A 13158-nucleotide genomic window follows, 5' to 3' on the forward strand; every position below is an offset into this window, starting at 1 on the left:
GCATGCCAGCCCAATAGGAAGCTGCCACATGATGCTCGGTGACAGCCGCAGACCTTCTTCTTTTTTTGTACCATGGGAAGGAATGAACGCAAGTCCATACATGGGCATAGTTAGTGTGCATATGATAATGTGCAATCCGGCTGAATATGCAAATACAGAGTCAATCTGGGTCAACAAAGTGAATCTTGTCATTTTAATGAATGGTTCATAAAAGGGAAAAAAGCTTTCGGGTTAGCAATGGCAACAAACATGGTGGAAAACGGGAGAAATACAATAAAACATTTAAAAAGCCCAGTAAAAGAAGAATCTGAAGCCAGTTTTGGAGTAATTATTTTATGATGAAATGATGCACAAAACTTGAAAATTATGAAAGATCCCATTTTCAAATCAAACCACATTTTTTAACCGTGACATCGTGCATCAGCCCAATGTTCCTTCTTCACAGTGAATTGATTGCATAGTGTATGCAATGCATGTTAGAGCACATATACTCTGCAGCAGCACAGCGGCTGCTGTGTGCCGAGCACAGCTGACCTCAAAACCTCACACAGTGGAACAAACATAACAGAGGTATTATCTGAAAACAGAACATTGACCTTAATGCTGATGACCTAAACATCCACACCGCCACCTTAACTGCACACGTGATTTGGCTGAAGGCCAATGGTTGAATAATGTATGTATGACTTGCAGAAATGTCTTGCCTTTCATGTTCTGGGTCAGTTGCTCATACAGAAATGACTTTGCCTTCATAGGGCTTTCTGATCACAGCTGTAGGCGTCCCCACCTGCAGGCCAAACAGAGCAGAGAGAGAAGGGTCAAGTGACCTTTGTGTCCAGTAACTCATCAATATTTGCTTGCTTTAAATTCAAATCTGAATATCAGTCCTGCCTGAAAAATGCTTTACACATAAGCAGTGTCCTCTATGTTTCATGTATGATGCTCACAATTATGATACTCACATCATTGAACAAGAAAAGATGAATCAACACTCAGCAAATATTTAGTCCAGCTGACAGTTCGGCAGTGATAAAGCCGCCTCATTCAGCGCTCCACACAGAGCAAAGTGAGTTAGTTACAAGGTCGATTGTAAATCATAAACTGTATAAAATAAGGATGTTGTCAACATGACGTCAACCAGAGGTTTTTTTACGAAGAGCCGCGATGAAGCTCAAAGTGCGAGGCTTGGTCTGTCGCCATCTTAGGACAAAGAAGTGGATCACCTGCAGTTGTCATTAATTGGGATATTAGCTATAGAGTCCCAAACTGCTTTAGTACCACACTGTATTGCTGCTGTAAAGTTGGGCATTTGAAAAAAAATCACTGCAATAACTGTTTGTTTTTGCCTCTTAAAGTTGTGAACAAAACACTGATATACCTTGACATGGTGACAAACAGTTGCTAGCCTCCACATCCAGCAGATGCATAGTAGCATTAGCATTTATTTTGTTATTTCGTTTCTACTCTGGTGGAAGCAAGTCCAATAGTAGTTTCAGCTGTTTTTGGTCTCCACCAACTTCTGAGAGCTAAACGCTCCACTAGGTTTACCAGCTAGTCAACTGTGTTGTGTGTCTGCTGTTTGGTGCTGAGCAGGTAGGTGTTCAGTGGGGTTTTTGGGCTATTGGAGCACAGACACAGTCTGTAATAGTTATTTTCTACTCATGAAAGTCGTGGGGATTGACTGACCTGATCCCTTTGCCTGATTCTTTTGTAAACAAATTCAGAGAAGGGCTTCCTGTGGATGAATCTGCCGTGTCCTGCTGACGCCTTGAGCCGCCCATCCTCATAGACCACTTTGCCTCTGGAGATGGTGACGACAGGGACACCGTGGCACTCCATGCCCTCGAAGATGTTGTAGTCCACGGCCTGGTGGTGTGTCTTGGCTGATATCCTCCTGCCAAGACACAAAGATACAACGACACCTCCATTTAAAATTATTTTGAAACTGAATGTCTTTATTGCATGAAAGCATATATATTAATTGCATTTAAAACATATATATATATATATATATATATATATATATATATATATATATATATATATATATATATATATATATATAAAGTTACTGCAGTCAACAAGCAATATAATGAATTATTGTCTTTTTACTTTTGCTGTAAAAAGGCTGGAATTGGACATTGAACATGAAAAAGTTTTGATGACGATACCCAAACAAATGTAGCATGGCTGCAGTAGAGTTTATAGGCAGAAATTAATAAATTGATGTAAATGAATCATCTGACAGCACTCAAAGCTAATTTATTCAAGATGTATGTAAAACTCATACTATAATACTTTTAATGAACTGCATCGTGCTGCTGCTATCTCAACCACATGTAACGATCATGAATGTAACCAAATACAGCGTTTTGTGGTATTTGTACTTTAATTGTGTATTATTATACACAATTAAACACATTATCATCCCCCAGAGTGCTGCAAACTGCTGCTGTGCCGGAAAAACAGCCAACAGGAGCGAGTGAGCCCAAACTGCAACGTCTCCCATCGCAAAACAAAAAGAAGGAGCTGAAAGACACAAAACGTCTCGGAGGTGTTTCTCTAAATGTTCATCACGATGAGCTTTCACACACGTTGTGAGCCAACGTGTGAATCATGTGATCCACTTTGAATAAAAGGATTGAATGAAGTACAGAAGCTTCATCACTGCATCAGTTGCTAATAGTCGTAGTAGTGCACCTTCTCATTAGGGAGGTGGAAGAGCTTTCTGGAAAATAATAAATCTCTGAGACGGACAGCCAATTAAAACGCTTCTTATTAAAATAATCAACAGCTCTGCACTGTACAGATTGATGATGTCTGACGTATAAATCAGATCGAAGTGAAAAAACTAAATCAGCATGACACAGTATAATAACTCTGACTCAGCCAGTTCCACGAAACAGTGAATATCTTTTTCCATTTTTTGTAATCTCAGAGAGCCCTCCCCCTCCATTCACACATTTCCCATTGATTTGTGGAGCCAGACAGCATGCCAAGTGTGCACTGACAAAAACAAGATGTGTCCTCATTATCCTATCACCAATTATGAGACACAATCAACTAAACTTTCCAGGCGTTCCTGGTTACGCAACCGTTTGTGGCCCCTGGTCCCGGATGTTATGGAGTGACACTCACGCTGGGGGCAATTCATTACGACTTTCACAGATGGAATCTCGGCCGCGGCAATCAAACACGAGGCACCGTCGTGCTTGAGAAGGCATCGCGGCGTCCGCAGACACACACACACACACGCGGGAGCAGGTGACGATGGAAAAACGGTGAACTCCTCCACAGCAGGAGTTGTGCAGGTCTCACACAAGATGCTTTTAGTTGCCAGTGAATTAATTTACAGCAAATTACACCAGTGTGTAATGTGTTCTTCTCCAATTCACATCAGCGGTTAGTGACTTCCCCGAGGGCCTGAGCCAAGACTCTGCAGCAAACAGGGCAGAGCAGTGCCGTTGTGGTTTATATAAGGCCGAGTGTGCCACAGCACTACAGGAAGGCACACTGTCCTCTGCAGCCTGCGTCTGTGCATGACGGGCCCTGAAGGACAGCATACTGTCCTCCGCCCCAGATCCAGATCGAATAATAACAAAAACAGAAAGAAATAAACACCTGACTGGTTTATCACACTTGTGATATTTTGAGCTGCTTACTGAAAATAGCCGTAATGCTGCGTGTTCTCTACTATGAAAATTGGTTTAGCTCCCACGTCAAATATTTGTCATCTTTAAGATCCTCACCATGACCCATCAGCATCATCCCACTGATGCGGTGCACATTTAGCTCAAGCAAGTGTTAAAAACCTTCCAAAAAATCACCAAACATGGAAAAGAATGAATCATTGCATTTTATTTTTTAACTGACTGATGAATGTGATTCATATGGAAATTGTGTCGCAGCTCTAGATAAGTGATGACATACCCTGACTTCTGGATAGAGCACAATTGGCTTACGATTAAGTGTGTGTGTGTGTGTGTGTGTGTGTGTGTGTGTGTGTGTGTGTGTGTGTGTGTGTGTGTGTGTGTGTGTGTGTGTGTGTGTGTGTTGAGGTGGCACAAGATGAAAGATACATCACTTCTCTTTTTAGTAGCTCGTATCTATAGCATGCATGCTTTACTGCTAAACTTTACTAACTTTATCTTATTCAACCCAATGCTTGACACCCTGGAGACGTGCTTTAAAGTCGGCCCAATGTTTCAGCAGCACCATCTGCCGTCTGCATCTGCAGAAGCTGCTGATAGCGCTGGAAGAAATGTTTCACTTTCTACTGAAGAGATAAGAGAGCGTTCAGAATTGTGCATTGGAGTCAAACACATCTGAAACTGTCCACACACGCCACGTCCCTTTCTGCTCCATTTCAAAAGCCCCCACCCCTCCTCACACACACACAAACACACACACACACTGTTGATGCTGTAGAGTCGGGGTCCTCACCTTGTCATCTTTGGGTCCCATATAACCACGTCGGCGTCCGAGTTATTGGCGATTCTGCCTTTCTGCGGGTAGAAGTTGAAGATTTTTGCTGCGTTGCTGCTGGTGACGGCTACAAATCGATTCTCGTCCATTTTGCCGCTGTGCTGAGGGGAAGAAACGCACAAAGAGGCCGGGTCGAGTAAATGGGGCCACACGGTGGATGACAACAAAATACAGAATTAGCAGGCAAAAGGTCAGCGCTTAACTGCAGCAGCAAGCAACTCGTTTCTGCCAAAATAGCATTGCCTGTGTGATTTGTAAGCACTGTGGAAGGTGGTAAATCTTCCCAGCGGCCTTGGGGCAGCCGGGCTTCACAACAACTGTGAGAAAATGCAACGCCAGCTTTGTCTAGCAATCTGCAGCTCTGAGAGCTTTTTGCCTCTAAAAAAAAACCTGAAACACTTGATATTTCCACTTTAAAAAAATGAGAAAAGTATAGTTATTCGTGCTTAAACATTACATTTGATGATGATATCCAAGCAAATAATAAGTAAAAGGGCCCTCGTAGGAGCCTAAGAATTTTAAGTGATACTGTGTCGACACGGCAGTATCTTTTTGCCACATCACTCCTGCTGGTTCAGACTTAAGTGCCAGAGCTAAACAATGTCAGAACGAGTGCATTCCTATCATTGTACATACCACTCCTTTCTCCCAGATCACAGACATCCTGTCCTCCACTCCATTCACTCCATTTGGGATCTTGGTGAAGTCGTCTTTGCCGAGAGCCTTCTGGCACACAGAGAAGGTGCAGTTGTCCGTCCCCGTCACACTGAGATCATCACTAGCATGTTTGATGGATGAATATATGTATGGGTGAATTAGTAAGGCATGAATAACCAATACAGAACAAACACATAACAGTCATACTTTAATCATGAATCATTGAGGCTCAATGAATATGCAAATTAGTCCATTTGTGTGAATTCTATCTTGTTTTTTTTATGCTGCCATGTCTGCTTCCGCATCTTCACCCTCCTGTCCTCAAAAGACAAAGACCAATAGCTCGGAAACAACACAAGTTACAAAGCACGCTCATCTGTGGTGACACGGTGGTCGCTAAACTGTCAGCTCCACCTACTTGGCCAGCAGGTCCATGAGGTACCCAGGGGTGCTGGGGTCAGGTCTGAGGGGGGGACCCATGACAAAGCCAGCAGCATGAGCCCAGTCTTTGTTCCAGCAGTGGGTGCCGTCGATGCCCAGTCCAGCTGCAATGGGCTCCCCGAACACCACACGCCCTGCACAGAAAGGACAAGGAAATACTCTTCAGCGGTCACATGATGACACCGGAGCAAGTTCCACCTGCTGAAGAAGACGAAAAGTTTGTTCACCCAGCGAATCTCATCAAAAAAAAGAACTTGCCCCATTTCAACAACAGGGGGCAGCAAACCCCACACTCACCATCTCTGCGTGCATTGGACACCACCTTGGCAGCAGATTTGCTCATGACATGGACCACATACAGCGGGCAGTTGACAGCGTGTGCGATGGTGATGGCCCGCTGGGTGGCCTCGGCCTCCACCTCCTCCGGCCGACACAGCTCATGGCCCTCTGGCCCCGTGATGCCCAGAGACAGCATCTTCTTTGCCCCCTGCCGGGTCCCACAGCGACGGAGACAACGAGACAGCGTAAAGGTTATTGGAGATGGGAGGATAGCAGCGGCACAGTATCTGTAACCAACACAAGTCAAACTAAACTAATATCGCACGTAGCATGGACTAACAACTCAGAGCGGTGCTTTAAAACATGTTAACCTTTGTGTTAAAATGATCTTCCTGGTCGTTTCCAACACTGCACATTATGTTTTCCATTTTCTCCTTACCTTTTTTAAAAATTAAATATGTAGAGACGTACATGAATACGGAAATGACAATAGAGCAACAACAAAGGGAATATCTCTGGTTTTATATGTGTATTTATGTGCTATGCAAAGACGAATAAATATTAATTTTGTTGGACAATAAGTAATTCACAGACAAAAAAAACAGGTTCATGCCTCCTACACCTCTCATGTCCCCGTGGCAGCATTAATCCTGTGTTTCCAGCCACTAGACTAGAGGCCCGAACGTTTCACTCTTTGGGCATTTGCTGCCTCCTAGTGGTGAATTGTTGTCATGACACTTTTGAGAAAAGATTGACCGTTCTGACTTGTAAAAGCAGAAAAAGAGGCCCTGGAGCCAGAGCTTCTGCATTATGTGCTTCACCGGATGCAACATTTACAAAATCCTGCGGTGAAAAAGACCTTTTCTTTGGACAAACCTGAATTCTTCGAGTTAAACATTTTCTGCAGTGGAGTATGGATGGGGCAAAAGTTGCTTTTGGTGTTACATCACATTGTTTTCAACAACCAACCTTTGATTTGCTCTCATTGCTACGACAGACAGTGTCAGTGGACCTTGGACCATCTGGAACATGCAGGTAAAACGCTAAGTCAACACGTGGGCCGCCTTCATTCAGTGTTTTTTAAACGCTCTACTGCTTTCGCTGCCACAACGTCAGACTTAGCAGGAGCTTTTCTAAGGACACTAAAATCAGGGTTAATCATTAACGTTTAACATGAACCCATCGTTATTCTGGTCCGTGGTGTGTTAGATATTATCGGTCAGATATTATATTATCGGTTAGATATTATTGGTCTGACTTGTTAACCATACCTTTTCCTAATTAAAAAGGACAGCATCATGTGTATTTCACTACATCTGCTTTAGTTCAGATTACTGGTCAATTAACTCTCACCGTCAATCCTAAAAAGAAGAAGTTTCTACTCGTTAAATTCTGAACATGTGTCATAGTTAACTATTTAGCTTTTTAGCTATCACCATTATGGATGGATGTGAAAAGTGTTGAGTAGCTTGTGTATTTGTTATACTCCTCCTGTGTTAGTGTCACTATAAAAGACATTTTTAAGCAGGAAGAGTCAGAAACAAACCAACCCAATAATAGCTCTTCAGTACAAGTCTTCAAGTCTTTCAATGAATTCCCTCTGGTTGATAAACAGGTTATGAACTTCCCTCACACTGTACGAACCTCTGCGATCAGGTCTCCGTTCTCAGCATGCACCTGGGCGATGGCTCCGGCCTCCTTACACTGGGAGAAGGCCGCGTACAGCTCGGAGTCCTGCAGCATGAACACGTCTTTGTAGGCCATAAACATCTTAAAGGAATTAACTCCCTTCTCTTTGGTGATCGTCTGCATCTCTTCCTTGACCTGGAGAAGAAAATGGTCGACATGGAGGAATAGCTCTGAGTAACATGGTTTCTACATAGAGTATCCCTCTGAAATAGGGGCAGATATATAGGAATGTTGTGCCTTACACACAACACAAACACAAGTCCTATTTAATATGTTTTTTTGTTTTAGCAGAAACTCGTGTCTAGTGCGATTTCATTCAGGATTGGCAAACATAACTGGAAAAAATGTGTTCAGTTTCTTTTTTGCTCATTTACCTCGTCGCTCCACCACGTGACGGCGACATGCAGCGAGTAGTCGCAGCAAACTTTGGAGTCAGCGTTCTTTCGCCAGCAGTCGTAGGCCGCCAGGAGAGACTTGCCCCTTTGGGGGATGACAAAGTCCATGATCATTGTTGTCCCTCCTGCTAGGGCGGCCTGGTGAAACACACACATTAAGATACACGTTAAAGATTGCAGCACACACGGTCAATGTGAAGCTTTGCATGTACGCCGTTATTCAGGTTTTAGTTTAAAAAGGAGTTGTTGGTGAGAATATACTGCTACATACATCTGTTTCCCTCTGCCACATCATGACAGCATGCAGGGCTGTGACTGATGCGTTCAGACAGAGACTCTCTGGCCTCTTGGGCCTCTGAGCTGCTTCATGTCGTCCTGACACCTGCACTATAATACCTGTGATACTACCGATACAAAGCTGACACAAGCTGCTAATTGCTTTTGATGTATTATGACTCAGGTGTTTAGCAGCCTGTTAGACTGTACTGTGCCAACCAGGTATGGACAAAATAACAGAAACATGAGAAACTCTGGAGTTTTTTCCAGATTGTGTGTGTGCACCCTGTTCCCATTTGCAAATAATAAAGTCAGACATGTGCAAAACACTTCTGCTCACAAGCTTCAAAAATACTTCAAAAAATCAGTTTGACGCAAACCTCTAATTGAAGATAAATACAGCGTGATAATCAAATGGAATTTAATTCAGCACAAGCTCTTTTAAAATACTTTAAACAATTCCAAAAAGGTGCAGATGTTATGCCAATAGCACACATGAATCCTGTGCCTGTGGTGCAGCAGTGCATGTCATCCAGATGTTACCACCAAGGACAGAAAATTGAAAACATTCCTAGATAGTCAGGATATAGTGTTGCACATAGATGGGAAGTAATGAAGCAAATATACTTTAGTACTGAGCTGTGCAATTTTGAGGTAATTCCATTGTCTATTACCTCATACTTACTGTTCACTTCAGATTAAAATATGGCTCTCCACTACATATACTTGACAACTTTAGTCCCGAGGTAATATCAACATGCAGGTTCAGATTGACAAAACAAAATATGATAAACAAAAATGAAGTATAAAGTGTCCATGTGGAGTCCACCCAGCAGTGTGTTAATCTACCAGCGTCAACACTAAAGTTATGACCATGACAATGCGTCAATAATTACAACCCAATACAATGATTCTTCTCCTTTATTCCAAAATGGGTACTTATGCAGAATGAGGTGTTATTTAACCTTTGGAATAGTTTGATGCCAATTCTTTTGTACAATGCAATAAATAAAACTTGAGCACCATGCTGGATTATTGTAATTGCCGTCACTGCTACACTTGAAGTGAAGGTGTTGACCTTGGTTCCGATGTGGAAGTCGTCCACCGCCTTGGTGCCCATGAACGCCAGCTCCATGTGTGTGTGCGTGTCGATGCCGCCCGGGATCACCAGCTTGTCGGTGGCATCGAGGACTCGCACCCCTCCCGGGATCTGAAGATTCAGTCCGACTTCGACTATCTTCCCATTTTCGATGTAGACGTCGCTGATCGCGGAGCAGTCCTCGTTCACAACTTTACCCCCTTTTATCAAGATCCGGCTGGGCTCGGCCATCCCGCTGTGAACTAAAGAATGAACTAAAGCCAGTGCGTGACCACTGAACTGAAGTGACAACACAGTGGTACGATCTGGCGTTTGTCTCTGTGTGCAGAGCGTGGTGTCCAGAAGGAGAGAAAAGTAATGTAGGTCAGCTCCAAAGTTCATGCAAGACCTGGACATGCGCAGTATTCGCGGTTATTCGACTTGTACAACATCGGGAAGCGTTTTCCTCAGTTAGACACCGCCCTCCTCGAGTATGTGGCCTCCTGTTGCACGCATCATGCATCCATTTGGGACAAACTACTTCCTCACAACATTGCATCTGGAACTTTTCATCCCACAGGACAGTGGGGCTGCAGTCGAATACTCAAATAATTACTTCCTCACCTCTTATCCTAAGCACCTTTCCTTGACCTCTGCGGACACGTCACGGGGTCAAGGGAAGATGGGAAGGAGACTTCATGAGGAGTTAAAAGACAACCGCGGTGTCAAAAGAATCCGACTCTCCGTTCACTCAGCGACGTAGTGATGACGCGACGATGCTGACGTCGGTCTGTAGCAGTGAAACTACAGCATTGTAGTTCATCTCTGACCACAATAAAGATCATCGTCAATACTTTGTCTGTGCTCTTGCGTCATGCAGACGATTTAAACACTTTATTACCGAGGTTGGATAGAAATGAATGAAGGAATATGAAAGTGAAACCAGCCTACAAAGTTACTAAACTGTCTCTGTTCAGTTTTTAATTAAATATGTTATCCCACTAATGATGTGTGTTATATATGTGTATCCCTTTATGTTAGTAGGGTTTGTATATAGATTATAATCTGATCATAAAAATATGCAGACGTCAGTTTACGAAACACCACACAGCTTGTTTTATTGTAATGTCACAAAATAGTTGATTCAAAAGACAACAATCAGAAACATGACTCAGACTGATGAGCTCTTCCAGTTTAACTCTTTCATTAAAGTTTCTGTAAGTCAGGAAGCATGACGCTCCTTTCCTTTGCCTTTAGAGAATTCAACACTTATCATGGCGGCCACGTGGGTACTTCCGGGTCATTCCCTCAGTTAGGAAGGTCCCAAACCCAAAACTACTATTCCAGTGCAGCCTGAGTCAGACGGGCCAGACAAACATACAGGCTTGCATACAGTAAGGTGTGTTTGGGTGCAGAGGGGCGTCCCAGTATTTTTGTCGGGCTGCATTTGACATGCAAGTATTTTTCTGGCATACTACATAAAATGGTAGTATGTGTATTTAGAGTGCACAGCGTTTTAGTGAAGTGTGATAAATGTATTGTGTAGAACGTTCCACAGCAGAACGTCTTAAAAAGCATCGCTCTGGCAGATACAAAACACTTTTAGACAAATTCACACTGTTTTTCCCCCCAAGAATGCATTTTGTCGAGAAAAATACAAAATGAAATGGTACATATGTGTCTGTCACAGTTCAGTACAGTAGAGGTACTAAGTAAGTACAAATTGTTTAGCCTGCTAGCTAACATTAATGCAGTCTAATCGATGAATCCTCCACAAGGTTCTGTGCTTAGACTCCTATTCACCTTATATATGCTTCCTTTAGGCAACCCATACATTTTTATTGTTATGCAGACAATACCTACTTATATATATATATATATATATATATATATATATATATATATATATATATATATATATATATATATATATATATATATATATATATATAATTCATATCAAGCCAGACGCAACTGGCCAACTCCACCATAAATAATAAGGACCTATGTAACATTGTAAAAAACATGTATTATCAGGCTCTTCTAGTATCTTAACACTCTGCAGTTGATCCAGAATGCTGCAGCAAGTTTACTAACAAAAACTAAGAAAATAGATGAAATGACTCTTGTTGCTAGCTTCTCTTTTCTGGCTTCCTGTTAAATCCGGAATATGATTTGAAATCCTTTCTCCTCACCTCCAAAGCCCTTCAGGGTCAGGCACCATCATATCTTATGGTGCTCATAGTACCTCATTACTCCACGAGAGCGCTGTGCTCCCAGAATGCTCGGTTACTGTTGGTTCCTTTCTGTGCTCAAAAGTAGGAGAGGAGCCAGGCCTCCAGCTGGGGGCAGACACCCTCACCACATCCAAGAGTAGGCTTAAGACTTTCCTCTTCTATAACGCTGAGGGCTGGCTCAGGCTTGTATTGGACCAGCCCCTCGATACGCTGCTATAGGCCGAGACCACCGGGGGACTTCGTATGATACGCTGAGCCCCTCTGCCTCTCCCTCTCTATGCATGCGTAGCCATTAATGCTTCTTACGAACTTGGCTTCTTCCCCGGAGTCGTTGTGCTCTCTGGCTTTGTGGGTTTCTGAGGATCAGGGTTTTACCTGGACCGAGAGTTGAGCCTGCTGCTACGGGCCTGCCGACAACCACTGCTACTATTATTATTGTTAGTCACATTTCTATTAGCATTACTGCTTTAATTATCATTATGCTTCTATTATAGCCAGTGTTAGTAATTACTTTTCTAGTATTATTTTTGCTACTAGTGCTGGTATTATATGTATCATCTCTGTCATATGGATTGACTTTGTTGTCATTTTATCATGTTGTTCATGTTGATCCTGGGAGAGTTTTCCCTCCTCCATTGTTCGCCCCGGCATCTCTTCCTTCCCCGCTCTCCAGTTAAAGTTTTTTTTGTTTTTTTCGAGGAGTTTGTCCTTATCTGATGCCAGGGTCCAAGGACAGAGAATGTCGTATGCTGTACAGATTGTAAAGCCCTCTGAGGGCTTTGAAATTGAAATAACAGAGGCACCTCTCAGTATAATGCAATACATTTCTGGCAACTGGGTGATTAGCCCTCTATATGAATATAAAGCATGTTCAAGATGTAAGCTTGTGAAAGTTGCAACACTGAAAGACTCGTGGTACCAGTATTCTTATTATGGACGTTCCCAAACCTATGGCGGTTAAAACTGACCTCAGATCACATTACTGCACCTGAGCAGTGTACTGTTTTAATCTGAGAGGAAGATAAATGTATTCTCATTCTACGGTTAATGTGATATAGTTATTATATATTTTCATGCCAAGTCAAATAACTTTTTGGCCATAATTTAAGAATAAATAAGCTAATTGTGACAATTTCAAACAGACTAATAAATTGAAATGATGACACTCCAATAGGACTCGTTGGTGGAGGCTTACAGCTACAGGGCTGTTAGTCTAAATGTGTTATTATTGTGAAAGTCACGATGGAGAATGTAAACCAGATACTAAGCCATTGAGAATAATCACCTTTTCACCTACAGGGACCAAAGATGTCACCTCAGTTATGCAATCTTTCTTTTCTTACAGATAGTACAATTTGGCTTTTGTCTTCATCACTCTTTAGGCCACTTGACTACATACGTTTTGACATTATTTCATGACTTACTCAAAAAATGAATAACATCTATGCTACCTTAATAGAAAGGCCTTTACCTCTAAACTACTTTGGTACATTTTTTCCACACATTCATATATCCAAATCAGAAAACCTGTGACAGCAACAGTTCAGTATCAATATTCAAACACTCTACAGAGACAGGGAAGCTGACTAGTCAAAAAAAAAAAAAAAAGTGACTGTATGTT

At 42.4% G+C, this 13158-nt stretch overlaps 1 protein-coding gene across 1 annotated transcript; it reads right to left on the reverse strand.

The window, feature by feature from the left end:
• Positions 1-382: 382 nt before the first annotated feature.
• On the reverse strand, positions 383-9709 carry dpys (dihydropyrimidinase). The gene is made up of 9 exons (XM_068569650.1): positions 9301-9709; positions 7926-8084; positions 7507-7686; positions 5881-6070; positions 5561-5717; positions 5122-5263; positions 4444-4586; positions 1687-1894; positions 383-787 (listed from the first exon to the last, which is right to left on the reverse strand). Exons 1-9 carry the CDS (start codon positions 9700-9702, stop codon positions 728-730), a joined length of 1641 nt encoding a protein of 546 aa, XP_068425751.1. The 5' UTR covers positions 9703-9709; the 3' UTR covers positions 383-727.
• Between the last annotated feature and the right edge of the window lie 3449 nt (positions 9710-13158).

This window comes from Clinocottus analis, unplaced genomic scaffold (genome assembly GCF_023055335.1).
Source record: "Clinocottus analis isolate CAN_PGR_092001 unplaced genomic scaffold, fCliAna1.0.p SCAF_9, whole genome shotgun sequence".
Classification (NCBI taxonomy): domain Eukaryota; kingdom Metazoa; phylum Chordata; class Actinopteri; order Perciformes; family Cottidae; genus Clinocottus; species Clinocottus analis.

What these genes read in the sequence shown, in the direction of transcription:
- dpys (XM_068569650.1), bottom strand. Translation starts at nt 9,702, where the DNA reads ATGAACTTTGGAGCTGACCTACATTACTTTTCTCTCCTTCTGGACACC. An exon ending in TGGGACCCAAAGATGACAAG is followed by an intron (nt 1,895 to 4,443) that starts GTGAGGACCCCG and finishes GTGTCTTGGCAG; the next exon opens with GAGGATATCAGCCAAGACAC. An exon ending in GAATCAGGCAAAGGGATCAG is followed by an intron (nt 788 to 1,686) that starts GTCAGTCAATCC and finishes TTTGGCCTGCAG; the next exon opens with GTGGGGACGCCTACAGCTGT.